The 15,180-nt window shown below is 41.7% G+C and overlaps 1 protein-coding gene across 4 annotated transcripts in view; it reads left to right on the top strand.

The window, feature by feature from the left end:
• Cdh20 (cadherin 20) overlaps positions 1-15,180 on the top strand; it is a 250,098-nt gene that overhangs the window by 176,822 nt on the left and 58,096 nt on the right. For 3 of the 4 annotated variants that reach the window (XM_041648982.1, XM_041648983.1, XM_041648985.1), the window contains exon 2: positions 10,367-10,757. In XM_041648982.1, the coding sequence (XP_041504916.1) occupies positions 10,512-10,757 (246 nt within the window). In that variant the 5' untranslated portion in view covers positions 10,367-10,511. Of the gene's footprint in view, positions 1-9,987; positions 10,119-10,366; positions 10,758-15,180 lie in introns of those variants that run through there. The other variant, XM_041648984.1, reaches the window with a different exon arrangement.

The raw sequence follows: 15,180 nt of genomic DNA, 5'->3' as shown, positions 1-15,180 counted from the left end.
TCCTAACTAGCTTTTATAACTTAAATTAATTTATTTATAATAATCTATCTTCTATCATATGGCATTATCTCTCTTCCATCTTGTACTTCCTGTTTCCTCTCTGTCTGACTGGTGACTCTAATTTCTTCCCAGCATCCTCTCTCTGCCCAGAAGTCCCATCTGTACCTCCTGCCTAGATATTAATTTTCAGCTTTTTATTACACCAATCACAGCAATACTGTTTTGCATAGTGTACAAATATTACACAACATTCTATTGTTGTGAAAAGATGCCATGACCACAGAAACTCTTGAAAAATAAAACATTTAATTGGGGCTGCTTTACAGTTCAGAGGTTTAGTCCATTATCATTATGTGGGAATTATGGTGGTATAAAGGCATAAAGGTGCTAGAGAAGGAGAGTTCTACACCTTGATTTGCAGGAGAGACATACTAGGGCTGACTTGAGTTGCTGTGATCTCAAAACCCACCCCCAATGACGTGCCTCCTCCAACAATGCCACACCTACCCTACAATGCCACACCCACTCCAACAATGCCACACCTACCCCAATAAGGTCACACCTACTCCAACAATGCCACACCCACTCCAACAAGGTCACACCTACTCCAACAAGGTCACACCTACTCCAACAAGGTCAAACCTACTCCAACAAGGTCACACCAACTCCAACAAGGTCACACCTACTCCAAAAAGGCCACACCTCCTGATAGTGCCAGTTTCTAAGAGCCTATGGAACCATTTTCATTAATTTGGAGCACAGTTCTAACCTTCAGTTAAGTTCTCTTCTGCTTTCTAGCTACATCTAGCCCACAGGTCTGTGTGTGAATGTCACAGTTCCCTGTGCATACACCAGTTTTTCTATAGGGAAGATGGAGAGTGCAAGCAGCTAGAGAAGAGGAGAGCTGATGACAGTCTGAACCAACACCAGGAGAAATGATATAATACAAACTAAAATTAGAGGAAGCAAGGGTGCTGCCTACTCACCCTGAGAAATCCCTGGGGAAATTGGGTGTCCTCTTGTTTCTTCTTCTGTTCCTGTTTCAAATGCCACAATCTCTCAGTGCTGTATACACCATCAGTTTACTAACTACTTCCTTGAAGGGTAAAAGAGCACATGAAATGTTTGCACAGTGGTTTTAAGACAGAGCCCATCTTAGAAACATTAATTGGAGAAAATGAGGTGCTGTGGGGCAGGTAAGGACTCTGGAGGGGGGGGGGGTAATAATAGAACTAAAAATCTTTACCTGGGATGTTCTGGATCCATTAAGAATTGAGGGCCAACCCTCTAAGCTAACTGAGTAAACCTAATATGAACTCAGAGACTGAAACTTCAAGCACAGGTCTGTACCAGGTCCTCTGCATATGCACACACACACACATACACACACATGCACACACATACACACACACACACAAACACACACACACACACACACACACACACACACACATATATATATATATATATATATATATATATATATATATATACATTATAGCTTCCAGTTTAGTATTATTGTGGGACTCCTGAGTGTGTGAATAAGTGGATTTCTAATTCTTGTGCCTTCTCTACGGGCTCCTTTCCTTCTGTTGGGTTGCCTTGTCTAACTGTGATATGATGGGTTTTGTTTTATCTTATTACATTCTATTTTGTTATGTTTTGTTGTTATCTCTTAGAAGCCTGCTCTTTTCTAAGGAAAGACAGAAAAGAAAGAGGATTGGAATGGAAGGGGGAACTAGGAGGAGTAGAGTTAGAGGAAGCTGTAATCAGGATATATTGTATGAGGAAAGATTCTATTCTTAATAAACATGGGGTCAAGGGCCTCAGCAGCAGAGGACTTTGGGTGGGTTGGTGAGTTTCTTGTCCTGAAGACTGGGGTTCTTTCTTATCTGATGACTACTGGGAGAGATAGGCGTAGGTGAATCCTCTGCAAGTAATGAAACTGCCTTCTACTCGGAGGATTCTTTCTCTTTCCAGCATTCAGAATTGTGCCATGCACCCCTCTGCAATGGATTCCTAAGGCAGCAGACAGATTCAGGAATGTCCAAACATGACTGACAAAGTTACCATGGAATACCCAAGGAGCGATTATTTGAAAGGAGTGGACAGTTAAATAGATTGTCACTGTATGAGCATTTTATTATATCTTTCCCTGGGACCACACATGTCATTCTCTGCAAGTCCTTAGTTTATACTGAAGGAGTTTGACTTTTAAGCCTCTCAAGAGACCCTTGATTGAGACATGGAACAGTGTGGGATGCTGAGCTACAACCTGATTTATTGTGAGGCACCTTATGGTATACTGTCATGTTTCATTGTGATCTCTAAGATCTCCATGAAGTTTTTCTTTCCTTGCTTTCTTTGAAGCACATTTTTGAAGCTCATAATAAGAATCAAAGTGACTGCTTAAGAAGTACAGAAACCTGAAAACAGTGATATTGAATAAAAATTAATAATAAAGGAAGGATATACCTGCTCCTAGATATGGTGGAGGAGAAGATTTACTGCATATAAAAGGGAGAGCATAGCCAGAGACAGGGACACCTGGGAGAGTCCAGAGTGAACAATGACCGTGAGTCAGGCCAAATGAAGAGAGGAAGGAGATTAGAGAGGGAAAGAGCCAGGAGAATAAAAAGTAAATGAAAATGGCTGGATTATACAGGGAAGGGAAACAGAGGGAGAGCAGCCCTGTCTCTCAGCTAGGGACGTTTAAGATGAGGGTATGCCAGCCATACCCTATAACATATAGGAACTGGGGGATGCTGAGAGAACCTGGTGATAGGGGTCATTTTTAAATGTTTATAGGTACCTCCTTTAGCCATTTGTACTGGGTTTGATACTTTTTGTTGATAATAAATAAGGAACCAAGGACAATGGCACTGGGTTTTGATCCTACTGCATGTACTGGCTTTGTGGGGACCTAATCTGTTTGGATCCTCACCTTCCTAGACCTGGATGGAGTGGAGAGGACCTTGGACTTTCCATAGGGCAGGGAACACTGACTGTTCTTTGGACTGGAGAGGGAGGAGGAGGGAGAATGGGGGGAAGGGAGAGGGAAATGGGAAGAGGGGAAGAGGTGAAAATTTGTAATAATAATATAAAAATAAAAAAAAATAAATGAGAACAGAAGATGCAACCTTTTCTATAACTACTTCTGACTGGCATTGGGGCATTGTTCTTAGGGACCCAAGAAAGCTGGAATGCTGGTCAAGGCAAGAAGAGGAAGCTGTTTCACTAGATCTCCAGGCCTTGTAAGACTATACGGGGTAGAGAATGGCAGGGCAAGTTGGAACAGCTTAAGGCTGGACCACCTGGGGGTAGCTGCTTTGGAGCCCTCTGGGATGCAAAAGCTCAAGCTGATTGGAAATCCCAACAGAGGGACTATGGCTGGTGAGTCTGGAGCAGCTTGCAATCTCCAGTTCATTAGAAATCTCCTGGAACAGATATATATTAGGGACAGAAGTAAAACTACTGAGTTTAGGGGAAATTTTTTATCTTGGGTATATATTTGAAACTTTCAAGCTTATGGTCTTAGTAGTTTGAGGAGGAGAGCCACAGAACCACTGGACCTGCAAGAGGTGGATCCAAGTCAACTCCCTGAAGTTTACATGAATTTTTTGAAGTTTACTAAAGAGATAAGCATTTCAGATATGTTAGCAGATACTACTGTCAACACATGCTTAACTACTTCACTGAATCAGTGTAGCAAACACCCCCCTTCCTACAGGGAGTCTCTAGCATCGACGTCTGCTGCAGGGACTCATTTGAGGTTCTCTGAGCAGTTCTTCCATTCCCATGAAGAGCTCAGGAAGACTGGGATAATGCGGAGAGAAAGCAGAGGAAGACCATTAAAGCCCAGTTCATTTCAAGGAGAAAGCAGTAACCACCCTCCCATCTACATTTTAAATATCACAACGAATTTAAGTAAAGAAATAAACAATTCACTGAGAACACACTTTGAGCACAACTTTAATTTCCTCCTACTGTGTTCATTACCAAGCTGCTTGCTTTCTTTCAGATGAACAGGGGGTGGGGAACTTTCTAAAGAGTCATTTAACACAGAAGTCAGTTTCCACTAATGTAGTCTTTCCGTGGCATGGATATTCTCCTAAAAGCAGACTTCTGTATACAGATATTCATGGCAGCATCTTCATTTACAAGAACAGTAATTAACCATAAACCAGCAATCTATTCATATCTGTAGGAAAAATATAAATGTGAGATCATATCATCTATAATTGCAAAATCATTAATAACTCTAATATGACTTATTTTCCCCTCTTTTGTAGAAAACAACTCTAATTGTGGTAAGAACAAGTATTACTATTGTACACCCTGGTTTTCTCTTTCTGGAAACGTAGGCAGGGAGTGTTTCTCATGTGTTTCACCCTAAAGAAGCAGAAACTGTATGTAGGGATAAGCCCAGCCCCTTAGGGGGCATGTTCTCCTCGGGCGAATGTTTCCTTATAAATCGGGCAAGCAGGAGCCTGCGTGCTCTCTCTGCTTCCCTGTTTGTGGAGGGAACCTGTGGTCCTATAAGTCTATTTCCCCATTAAAGCTGTATATATTATCACAATCTGTCTAAATTCATTTACGACGTTATAACTGTATAACATAAGGGCCTGCTTGTTGGGGGTTTCTGTCCCCCCACCATGTCCTACAGCTGTTTAGCCCCAACGAAAATCTCACAGAGGTCTCCATAAGTTATAAATGGATGGGCCCATTAGCTCAGGCTTCTAAACTACAGCTTATATTAGCCCATTATTCGAGTATATACTAGCCACATGGCTCGGTACCTTTTTCAGTGAGGCGGGACAAATCTTCCTTCTTCTGTGTCTGGGCAGGACTGGGTAGGAATGAGCTTCCTCCTTCCCAGAATACTCCAGTTCTCATCGACCTGCCTCTACTTCCTGTCTGATTGACCCATCTATACTTCCTGCCTGACTACTGGCCAATAAGCATTTATTTAAAACATAATTCACAGAATTGTCCCTTACCATTTCCCCCTCTTTTTTAAAAAACAAAGGAAAATATACATAGTCCACTTTTTGGGAATGTGGGCATAGTTTTCCAGGCTGCTTCATGCTGATTGGGGGCACTGATAATCTTATGGGGACCTAAAGAAAATTTAGAGTTATGATCAAGTCCTGACTGGTGTATCCTGTGAGGCTTGACCATCTCAGGCAGCACTCTTGAATCTGTTCTTAATGTAGAACTTAAACATCTGGGCCAGCTGTTCCTACTGGAAATTTCTCAGATGGTCTTCCTTGATCAAACCTGATTTTTCTTAATTCAGAATGAATCCACAGCCTCTCATTTCCTGTGGGAACAAAAGCAAAATCTCTTCTCCAAAGTAACATACCTTTTGATGTCAATTTTGAAGTCAAGGTATTTCCAAAATACCTATCTTGGATTAATTCAGCAGCATTTATAATCAAATATCTTTTAGCAGCTGTTGTTCCTTCCTCAGCATTCAAACAATTCAAAGACAGCATAATAACATACAGTATCCAGATTCTTTGTGTATTTTCCATCTTTATGTGGATTTACTTTAACCTCTATTTCTTTTATTTTTAATTTTTGGCCCTTGGGACAGGGTTTCTCTGTGTATCTTTGGCTGTCCTGGAACTTTCTCACAGGCTGTCTGACTCACAGAGATCCACCTGCCCCTGCCTCCCAAGTGCTGGGATTAAAGGTGTGTGCCACCTTAACTGGCTACTCACAGAATGGCTCCAATGTGTGGATGACTGTATCCACATAAAGCCTCACCAAGCTTGGGAAGTAATTCTAGACAGAAAAGAATAGAGTAAAGCATGGCTTCTTGGTAGCAGCAATTTCTCAGGTATGCTCTGCTTGTTAGAGGCAAGCACTCTTATTTAAGAGAGGCTTCCTGACTCAGCTTTAGCTGCAAAAACTTGCAGCTCTTTTAAGAGGTCCTGGCACAAAACACTTAAATGGTGTTGATGAAAAGCTAACCACATGTGCTTTGGTTTTCAGCTGTAGCAGACTACAAGCCATGCCATTTTAAAATGCCAGCTTTCTGGGCCATCATGCCAGGGCAAACTCTGACACTTTCAGGCAGGTGGTCCAACAATGGAGCATTTGAATGTGGTTTGTGAGCACACTGCTGCAGCTTGCTTACTAGTAGGGACCTTGAAACACCATAGAGTTGTAGAAATAAACATGGCTCCAGTGGTACTTACACAATGAGCCTAGAATCTCATAAAGCTAAGGAATGGGCTGGATCCAGCCATCACAGCCACAGCTTTAATCCTTTCCATATTGCTTAACAAATTAAAGATTCATGTGGTCAAAAAAGAGAAATATACAGTAAAAAGAGATTCAGAAATGAAGAAAACCTCTAAATAGTTTACAATGTGTTAAAAATATATGCAGGATAAAGGTAAAAGTCCTTAAAAAGAAAGAAAGAGTAGTTGGGTGTGGTGGTACACACCTTTAATCCCAACACTTGGGAGATAGAGGCAGACAGACCTCTGTGTCAAGGTGTGGTGGCATATACCTTTAATCCCGGCACTTGTGAGGCAGAGGCAAGTAGATATCTGTGAGTTCAAGGACATCCTGATCTACAGAGTGAGTTCCAGGACAGCCAAAGATATACAGAGAACCTGTCTCAAAAAGTAAAAGTAAAAATAAAAGAAATAGAGGTTAAAGTAAATCCACATAAAGATGGAAAATACACAGAGAATCTGGATACTGTATGTTATTATGCTGTCTTTGAATTGTTTGAATGCTGAGGAAGGAACAACAGCTACTAAAAGATATTTGCTTACAAATGCTGCTGAATTAATCCAAGATAGGTATTTTGGAAATACCTTGACTTCAAAATTGACATCAAAAGATATGTTACTTTGGAGAAGAGATTTTGCTTTTGTTTCCACAGGAAATGAGAGGCTGTGGATTTATTCTGAATTAAGAAAAATCAGGTTTAATCAAGGAAGACCACCTGAGAAATTTCCAGTAGGAACAGCTGGCCCAGATGTTTAGATGTTTAAGTTCTACATTAAGAACAGATTCAAGAGTGCTGCCTGAGATGATCAAGCCTCACAGGACTTGATCATAACTCTAAATTTTCTTTAGGTTTCCATAAGATTATCAGTACCCTCAACCAGGCAGAAGTAGCCTGGAAAACTATGCCCACATTCCCCAAAAAGTGGACAATGTATATTTTCCTTTGTTTTTTAAAAAAGAGGAGAAAGTGGTGTGGAAAAATTCTGTATTCTGTGAATTATGTTTTAAATAAATGCTTATTGGCCAGTAGCCAGGCAGAAAGTATAGGTGGGTCAAGGAAAACAGGAGAATTCTGGGAAGGAGGAAGCCCATTTCTCCCCAGTCCTGTCCAGACACAGAAGAAGCAGGATGTGACCTGCCCCACTGAAAAAAGTTCAGAGCCATGTGGCTAACACAGATAAGAACAATGGGCCGATCAGTTTATAACTTATGTAAATCTCTGTGTGATTTTCTTTGTGGGTAAACGGCTGTGGGACCTGGTGGGAGGACAGAAACCAGGAAGGACCAAAACATCAAGCAACAAAACTGTGCTTTCCATCACCTGTCACTGCCCAGTTCCCTAACATGGTGGGAGGCATTTACAGGCATTGGAAACCTTTATGACTGGATCTGAGAGGGCCTAGGGACCAGCAGCTTTCATGGAATCACAGAGGGCCAATACAATCTAGATACCGGAGAGTCATACTTGTGCATATACAGTTAAAGGAGAGAAAATAAAATCTTTGCACTCATTTGTAGGGGCCAAATATGCAAGGGAGGAAGATAAAAGCTGTACTGCCTACAAAATATTCATCACAAAACTTCCACTGGAATTTTTTTTTTGAATTTTTCAGATCATATCTATAGGTAAGGACAGGAAAGTTTAATTGGCAAGAATATTTGTCTAATTTATGAGAGATGGGAGAATACAGTGCTCATTACCTAAACTCCCTCAATATTTCCTCAAATCTTGCTCTGTTCATGATATTTAGTCAATAGGAGCATAGCAGGAACCTTTAAATATCTACACACATGTGTACATGCACATGCAGTCTAAAGCAAGGTCCTCAATAGAGCCATAGAAAAGTCACTAATAAGAGTGCTATGGAGGAATCGTATATGTCATGATATTAGTCAAAATGCACTTATGTTCACACACAAAAAGCACATTCTTTATTGATAAATTCAACCTAGAACTCCTCTACTACTACAGAGTTTTCTAGTAACTATCCCCTTGTTAAATATCTTCATAAATATCTTCATTTAACTACTTCATGACTAGTTACTATAGAATTGGACTGAGCCAGAATTTTCTATCAAACAGTACTTATCACATATCAGAGATTTGTGGGATGATCTATATCACAAGCCCTTGGAGGATTTTTCTCCCCAGTTGTACCCATGAAATATATCTTATGCTTGTCTTCATTATTTTCACACAAGACCCAGGCAATTTATGTAATTCAAGAAATGCCAGAGGTCACTTTTGTCATTAACCTGTATTATCCCATCATGTTCTCAAGAGCGTTCTGCTGAGTGGACAGAAGAATTACTGTTCCTGCTTAACAGATAAGGAAAGTAAATGCGGGAATCATTCATGGAGTCAATCAGCAGAGCTCCAATCACTGCCTTGATAACTTGACGTAGACAAGTCAGAGGCAAAGAAAGAATAAGACGCTGGCCTGTCTAAATTAATCTGCTTCTCTTGGAGAAATTCTAAGTGACCGTGTGTCTACATAAGGCATAGACTATGCATTTCCTATGGTTGCCAAACATGGCCATCGGGCTACCGGTTCTGTGGGGTGATATACTCTACTTCACCTTCTATGTCCCCAAGAAGGCATATCTGGGCCTCATCTATCTTTTCCATCAAGTTTATTCCCATATGAAGGGTCCTCCTTCTAAAACACCTCCCCTTAGCCAGGGACTGGAAAAAAAGAATGTCTCGTTTTCTGTTGCTGAATCCATGAAGAGAAAGAACACCTACTATCTGGGAGCTCACCTTCTACCGATATCACAAAGGAATCAGCCTAAATAAGGCAGACTTAGCTTGCAAGTCCACCCTGTTCTGTTGCTACAGAAGCAGTTTCCTCAGACTCTCCCTCTTCATCAGCCCTCACTGATGTGACTTCTCACAGACTGAATGACACTGTATAAATGATGGGAGTTATTTTTAAATACTTTTGTGCATCTCAGTGATGAGTATGAGTATGACTCTAAGTCCTGTTCTGAAGATGACAGGTGGAAGGGGGGATCTGACTCAGCATCAGTGCATTCATTCTAAGTCACATTCACGAAAAGAATCACCATTTAGTTGTACTGACCTGAAACCTGCAGATACATATTTGCTGTAAATCACAGCAAAAGCTCTTCAAGTTAGCAGTGAAAATATTAAGCCCCCAAAAGAAAACACTCTGTTGCTCTATGAGTAGCCTAAGGGCAACGCTACCTCATCAAGCCCGGTCATGGAAGGGAAGGAAATGTTGATGTGGTCATAGCCTGGGAGTGAGGTCTCTGCTTAAATCTGACTCCATAGCCTCAGAAGAAGTGTGACTGATGAAAAGGTGTTTGCCAGGTAAAAGTTAACATTCCTTTTCCTAAATGAGTCTTTTGGGTCAGGAAAGGAAATCTATTAGATCAACTCTTAGCTTTCTCATGGTGGCATGTGACAAACAGCATTTAAAGTCCCCTGTGAAGGAAGGATATGATGATTAACTGGCCATTCATACCTAGAAAGGTCACGTCAACAGCCCCTATTGACGCTTTGCAGCTGAAGCAGTAGAGTGTGAACGTCTTTCTCATGAGTTCAGAAAATGATTAACATCAGAAGCAGTCCATGGCTGCTTATAAATGAAGCCCAGGATTCATAGCATAGTCAATAACAGGGACAGGTACGTGATTGCCAACGGCAGAAGAAAAAGGAGTCTAACGTTTCTATGTTTAATAAGTTAAGAGAGCAGTTGAGCTGGTGAAAATGCTCGTTGGTGGATGCAAATTTTAGAAGCGAATGCTATTCTGAAGAGTTTAGGAAGTTTTCTGATTACATACCTTTTGAAGAACATACTATTAATCTTTCAAGCCAGTTAATAGCAAGTCTAGCCCTCAAGGTAAGTTACTGTTGAGAAGAGTTTATACTAGTTTTACTGTCTTAGAATTCAGATCCAAGTGTTTGGGGCCGATTATAGTAACATACATGGGCTTTTATGCTCAAAATATTATTTATAAGAAAACATTTTTTAAGGGATAACCAGCTGCCTGATTGAGCAGAAAGCCAAACATTTGCTGCCATTACTGGCAAACTGGCAAGCAGCCCCCAGGAAGGAATCCCCTGACAGTGTTTCCCTTAACTTGACAGGACTTCGACTCCAAGTGGATTGATTTAAACGGAAAGCTTTGGGAAGCAATGAGTTTCCAGTAACCTGTGGCGTGACTTGTTTCACTTGGAAAATACGCAATACCAGTGCTTCCCATCCTACTGACGTGTGGACTTCTGCAAGCCCATGTGGACTACGGGTAGAATGAGCAATGCAAAGGGTCGGCTTGGACTCAGCACGTTCTTGTACTTCTGGGCACTGATGGACCTTATAAGCACTGTTCTCTCCATCACTCCAAAGCCGGGAGCTGAACTAGAAACACTCTTCTCAGACAGGCCACAGCCACATCTGCGAAGCAAGAGGAGCTGGGTTTGGAATCAGTTTTTCGTGCTGGAAGAATACACTGGGACTGACCCTTTATATGTCGGCAAGGTAAGATATGCCCAGTAGAAAGAGAAATTCCCAGGGTATCTGATGCCTAAGTTGGGTTCTAATATAAGCTGAATATGAATGACCCACCTAGCCTGTGTCTGAGGTTCAGAATGCTAATAGGACATGAGTTGGCCACTAGCTAAAATACAGCTTTGCTTTGGTAGACAAGGAGAGAGGGGTTCTCTCTTTTTCTATGTCTCTGTTCAGTGGGGAAAAAAACACAACTGTGTTTTATGGGAAGAGTCTCAGACCTTACAAAAACCACACAACCCTTTACAGGGGTGGCAGCAACCTTCTGGGAACAACACAATGGGAAGAGTAAAATGTTCATACTGTGTGTGTGCATGTGTATCTGTGTGTGTGTGCGTGTGTGTTTATGTGTGTGTATCTGTGTGTGCATGTTTATAAAGGTCTAGCTTGAGACCTACGTTTAATGAAAATCAACAACAAAAGGATAAAATATTCTTCCTCCGTAATTTCCTAGTATGACTGCTTTGGGGTTAGTTAGCAACAATCAACATATTTATAAACTATATTCAAAGTCCCTTAATTTGTCCATCATTTTATTTTTAAACCTAGTTTTCTCTTCTGTATGTCTTATTTGTATGTTAACCAGAGACTGACCATCCAATGAAATAAACCAAGGAAGAGAGAATGGGAGACAAGAAATTATTTAGAAAGTAAATAATTCATTCAGATGATAACTTAAACACTTGTAAGAATATGATTCAGGACAATCACATGTGATTCCATGCCTAGTTCTGCCAGGAGCTTCCAGGGAGCCCTGTGAACCAGAGTCCTTAACAATTATATACCAACCATTTCCTTGGTTTTTTTTTAAGTTTTTTAATGTTTATAATTGTGTATGTGTGCACATGCATGCAGGTGTGTGTATGTGTGCGCATGCATTGCATGCATGTGTGTTTGTGTATGTGTGCGCATGCATGCTTGCTCATGAGCATGTCTAGCTACAATGGCTACTGCATTCAGAGAGAGCTTTGGATCCCCTGCAGCTGGAGTTACAGCCAGTTGTAAACAACATGATGAGAGCTAAACTCAGGTCCTATGAAAATTGGTAAGCACTTTCACCTGCTGAGCCATCTCTCCAGCCCCTGCTGGTCCCTTCTTAATCCAGGTACCAGGCCCTGTCCTGACCACAGTCATGAAACTGTTTCCATTACTGCTAAGAACTCCTGCATTGTTTGCTCAGTGACTTCATTTTATGAATACTCCCAGTCATGGCCTTGGGCTCTGCTGACCTCCTGAACTATCACAATACCAATGTCCATCACAATACTGGTTTCTTCCTTTATTTCAGGTCCAACTGTTAGCCTTATGCCAACTGACGCCTGACTAGTGAGCTGTCTGCTTCCTCCCACCCTCTCTGCCCATACATGTCTCCTAGAAGACTAGCTGTGCTTGCTTGTGTGTTATGCTTTCCTCTCTTTAAAAGTGTATTTCAATGTTTTTGAAGATGCCTTTTCCCTTAATTGATCCTGCTGTGTGATGTCTTTGATCTTACTGCTTTGGTTCTTTGTTCTTTTGGGGACCCACCACTCAGCTCCCAAACAAATCACACATGGAGGTTTATTCTTACTTATGAATTCCTGGGCATATCTTGGCTTGTTTCTAGACAGCTTTCCTTAATTTAACCCATGCCATGTACCTTTCGTCTCTGGGCTTTTTCTTCTTCTTACTTCTGTATATCTTAATTTCACTCTTCCTCCATGTTTGACTGTGTGGCTGAGTGGCTAGCCCCTAGCATTCTCCTTTCCTTGTTCTCTTGAGGCTCCTCCTCTTCCTCATTTCTTCTGTTCATACTCTGTCTGCCAGTCCTGCCTCTCCTTGCTCCTGCCTCACTATTGGCCATTCAGCTCTATGTTAGAGCATCCGGCGTTTTAGAGAGTTAAAGAAATGCAGCAGAAACAAAACAGCACATCTTCGCATCATTAACCAAATGTTCCACAGCATAAACAGAACTAACACACCTTAAAGTAATATTCCCCAACATGGTCCCTTACTCTGGATTGAGACTATGAAATGGTTGCAAGTACAAAGTTCAACGCCCCTCAGGCTTTACTTGTTTTTATTGTATGTGGATGAGTATGTGCCCGCACGTCCATATTCATGTACACTGCATGTGTCTACTGCTCACAGAGACCAGAATAGGGCGTGAGATACCCTGGAACTGGAGTTACAAGAAGTTGTGAGTTGTCTTTTAAGTGCTAGAAACTGAACCTGGGTACTCTACAAGACCAGCAAGTGCTCTTAACTTCTGGTACTTTCTCCAGCCTCATGTGTATGGTTTTAACCACCATTTCTAGGTCAATAAATTGCTGGCTTTGTGGGAGTCTAGCCAGTTTGGATGTTCACCTTCCTAGGAATGGACGGAGAGGGGAGGACCTAGGACTTACCACAGGGCAGGGAACCCTGACTGCTCTTTGAACTGGAGAGGGAGGGGGAGTGGAGTGGGGGGAGGGGGAGAAGGGTGGGAGGAGAGGGAGAAGGGTGGGAGGAGGGGGAGAAGGGTGGGAGGAGGGGAAGGGAAATGGGAGGCTGGGAGGAGGTGGAAACTTGTTTTTTTTTTTTTTCTCCTTTTCTCAATAAAAAAAAAGTTAAAAAAAATCTCCATTCTTTCGAACACAACTCTATAACCCTTGTATTCATAAATCCTAGAGAATTAGTGTCTTCATGTTTATGATCCATGGGCCTAAATGCATTATTTTACATAAAAACTCTTACCTTTTTAAATCCCCTTCCCCAATCTTTCTTTTTTTTTTGTTTTTTTTTTTTTTTTTTTTTTTTTTTGGTTTTTCGAGACAGGGTTTCTCTGTGGTTTTGGAGCCTCTCCTGGAACTAGCTCTTGTAGACCAGGCTGGTCTCGAACTCACAGAGATCTGCCTGCCTCTGCCTCCCGCGTGCTGGGATTAAAGGTGTGCGCCACCACCGCCCGGCTTCCCCAATCTTTCTTATCTCAGCATTGCCAGGACCCCATTGTAGAACCAAAAACCTAGTAGTCTGGCTGGAGAAGTGGCTCAGCGGTTGAAGTATCTGCCGTGTAAGTGTGAAGACCTTAGCTAGAATCCAGAAAAGTAAATCTGCACTCCGAGTGCCCCTACAACCAGATGGGAGGTAGAGAAAGGAGACTTCCTGAAGATGTGTGGGCCATCAGTTCTAGTATACACAGTGGTCAACAACATAGAAGAATCTTTGTCTGAAACAAAGTAAAAGTTTCCTCTGACCCCACTACATCATGCCATGGTATGTGCATACCCACATTCACACACATGTGCTTGTACATACACATATATAAACATCACGTATACAAACACATGTACACACACAGACAACTTAATAGCTTCTTTTTCTTTCTCAATGCTCTACATTCTCTCCACCTAAAACACTGTCAAAAACTTCCCAAGCCCTCCATCTGTCCATCCTGTACTTCTGCCATTATTCTCACTGGAGTAAATGGCTTCCTCGTTCCCTGCCATTCTCCTCATGTCTCCCTGCACTTCCAGCATATCTCCACATGTGACCTTTGTAAAAAGGCAGTCAGATTATACCACCCACCACTCAACTTAAGACTCTTTCATGTCTTCGCATTGAATTGGAGGGAGAATCTACATCCATTCCCCTGTAGCTTTCCCAACCACCTGCCACTGAGATCCTATGTGCCCATGCTACTCTCTGTCTGGTGCTTATGTTCCAGAAACATGGCCTTTCGCAATTTCCACAATTTGCAAGGTTTTTCTGGATGGTTACTTACAACGAAATGCCCTTCTCCTGGCTTCTTCCATAGTGGGTACCTTTTCCCATGTCTGCTTATTTTGAATCTAAGGCTTTCCTGGCCCCTTTCTAGGCCGAAACCTGTGTAAGAGTTTACCACTGCCTGGGGCTGGGAGATGAGTCAGTGTCTAAGAACACTTGTTGCTCTTTTCAGAGGATCCAAGTTCAGTTCCTAGGACGCACAGTAGATCACTCCAGCCACCAGTAACTCCACCTCCAGGAGCTCTGACAGGTACTCAGGTACTGCATGCACACAGTGCACATATATACACTAAGGCACGCATATTCACATATAAAATAACAAATAATTTTAACCAATGCTTGTTTCACAGCAATAATCACAGCCTGCAGTATTTTTGAGTTACATGTTTAGTATCTGAAACCTCTGACTGGATTAGAAGCTCCCTGAGGACGAGAACATTGTTCTCATTTTGTAATCAGCACTAAAATTGTCACTTGGCACACAAAGGGAGGCTAAAAAGATGCTTAGTAAATGGGTAAATGGCCACCTGATGATGTGGTAAGAATTGTCTAAACCGATGCACATAAAGTGCTTAGCACAGAACCTAGGAGATTGCTCATTGTGATTTTGGAGTGCTCAGTAGTAACAATGGTGTTACAGAGTTCATTCTGA

Source organism: Microtus oregoni, unplaced genomic scaffold, assembly GCF_018167655.1.
Source record: "Microtus oregoni isolate MIOR12 unplaced genomic scaffold, Mior012 000003F_ref0000135, whole genome shotgun sequence".
In the NCBI taxonomy this organism is placed as follows: Eukaryota; Metazoa; Chordata; class Mammalia; order Rodentia; family Cricetidae; genus Microtus; species Microtus oregoni.
The sequence above is the reverse complement of the archived record's forward strand: the minus strand, read 5'-3'. Positions and strand labels throughout refer to the sequence as shown.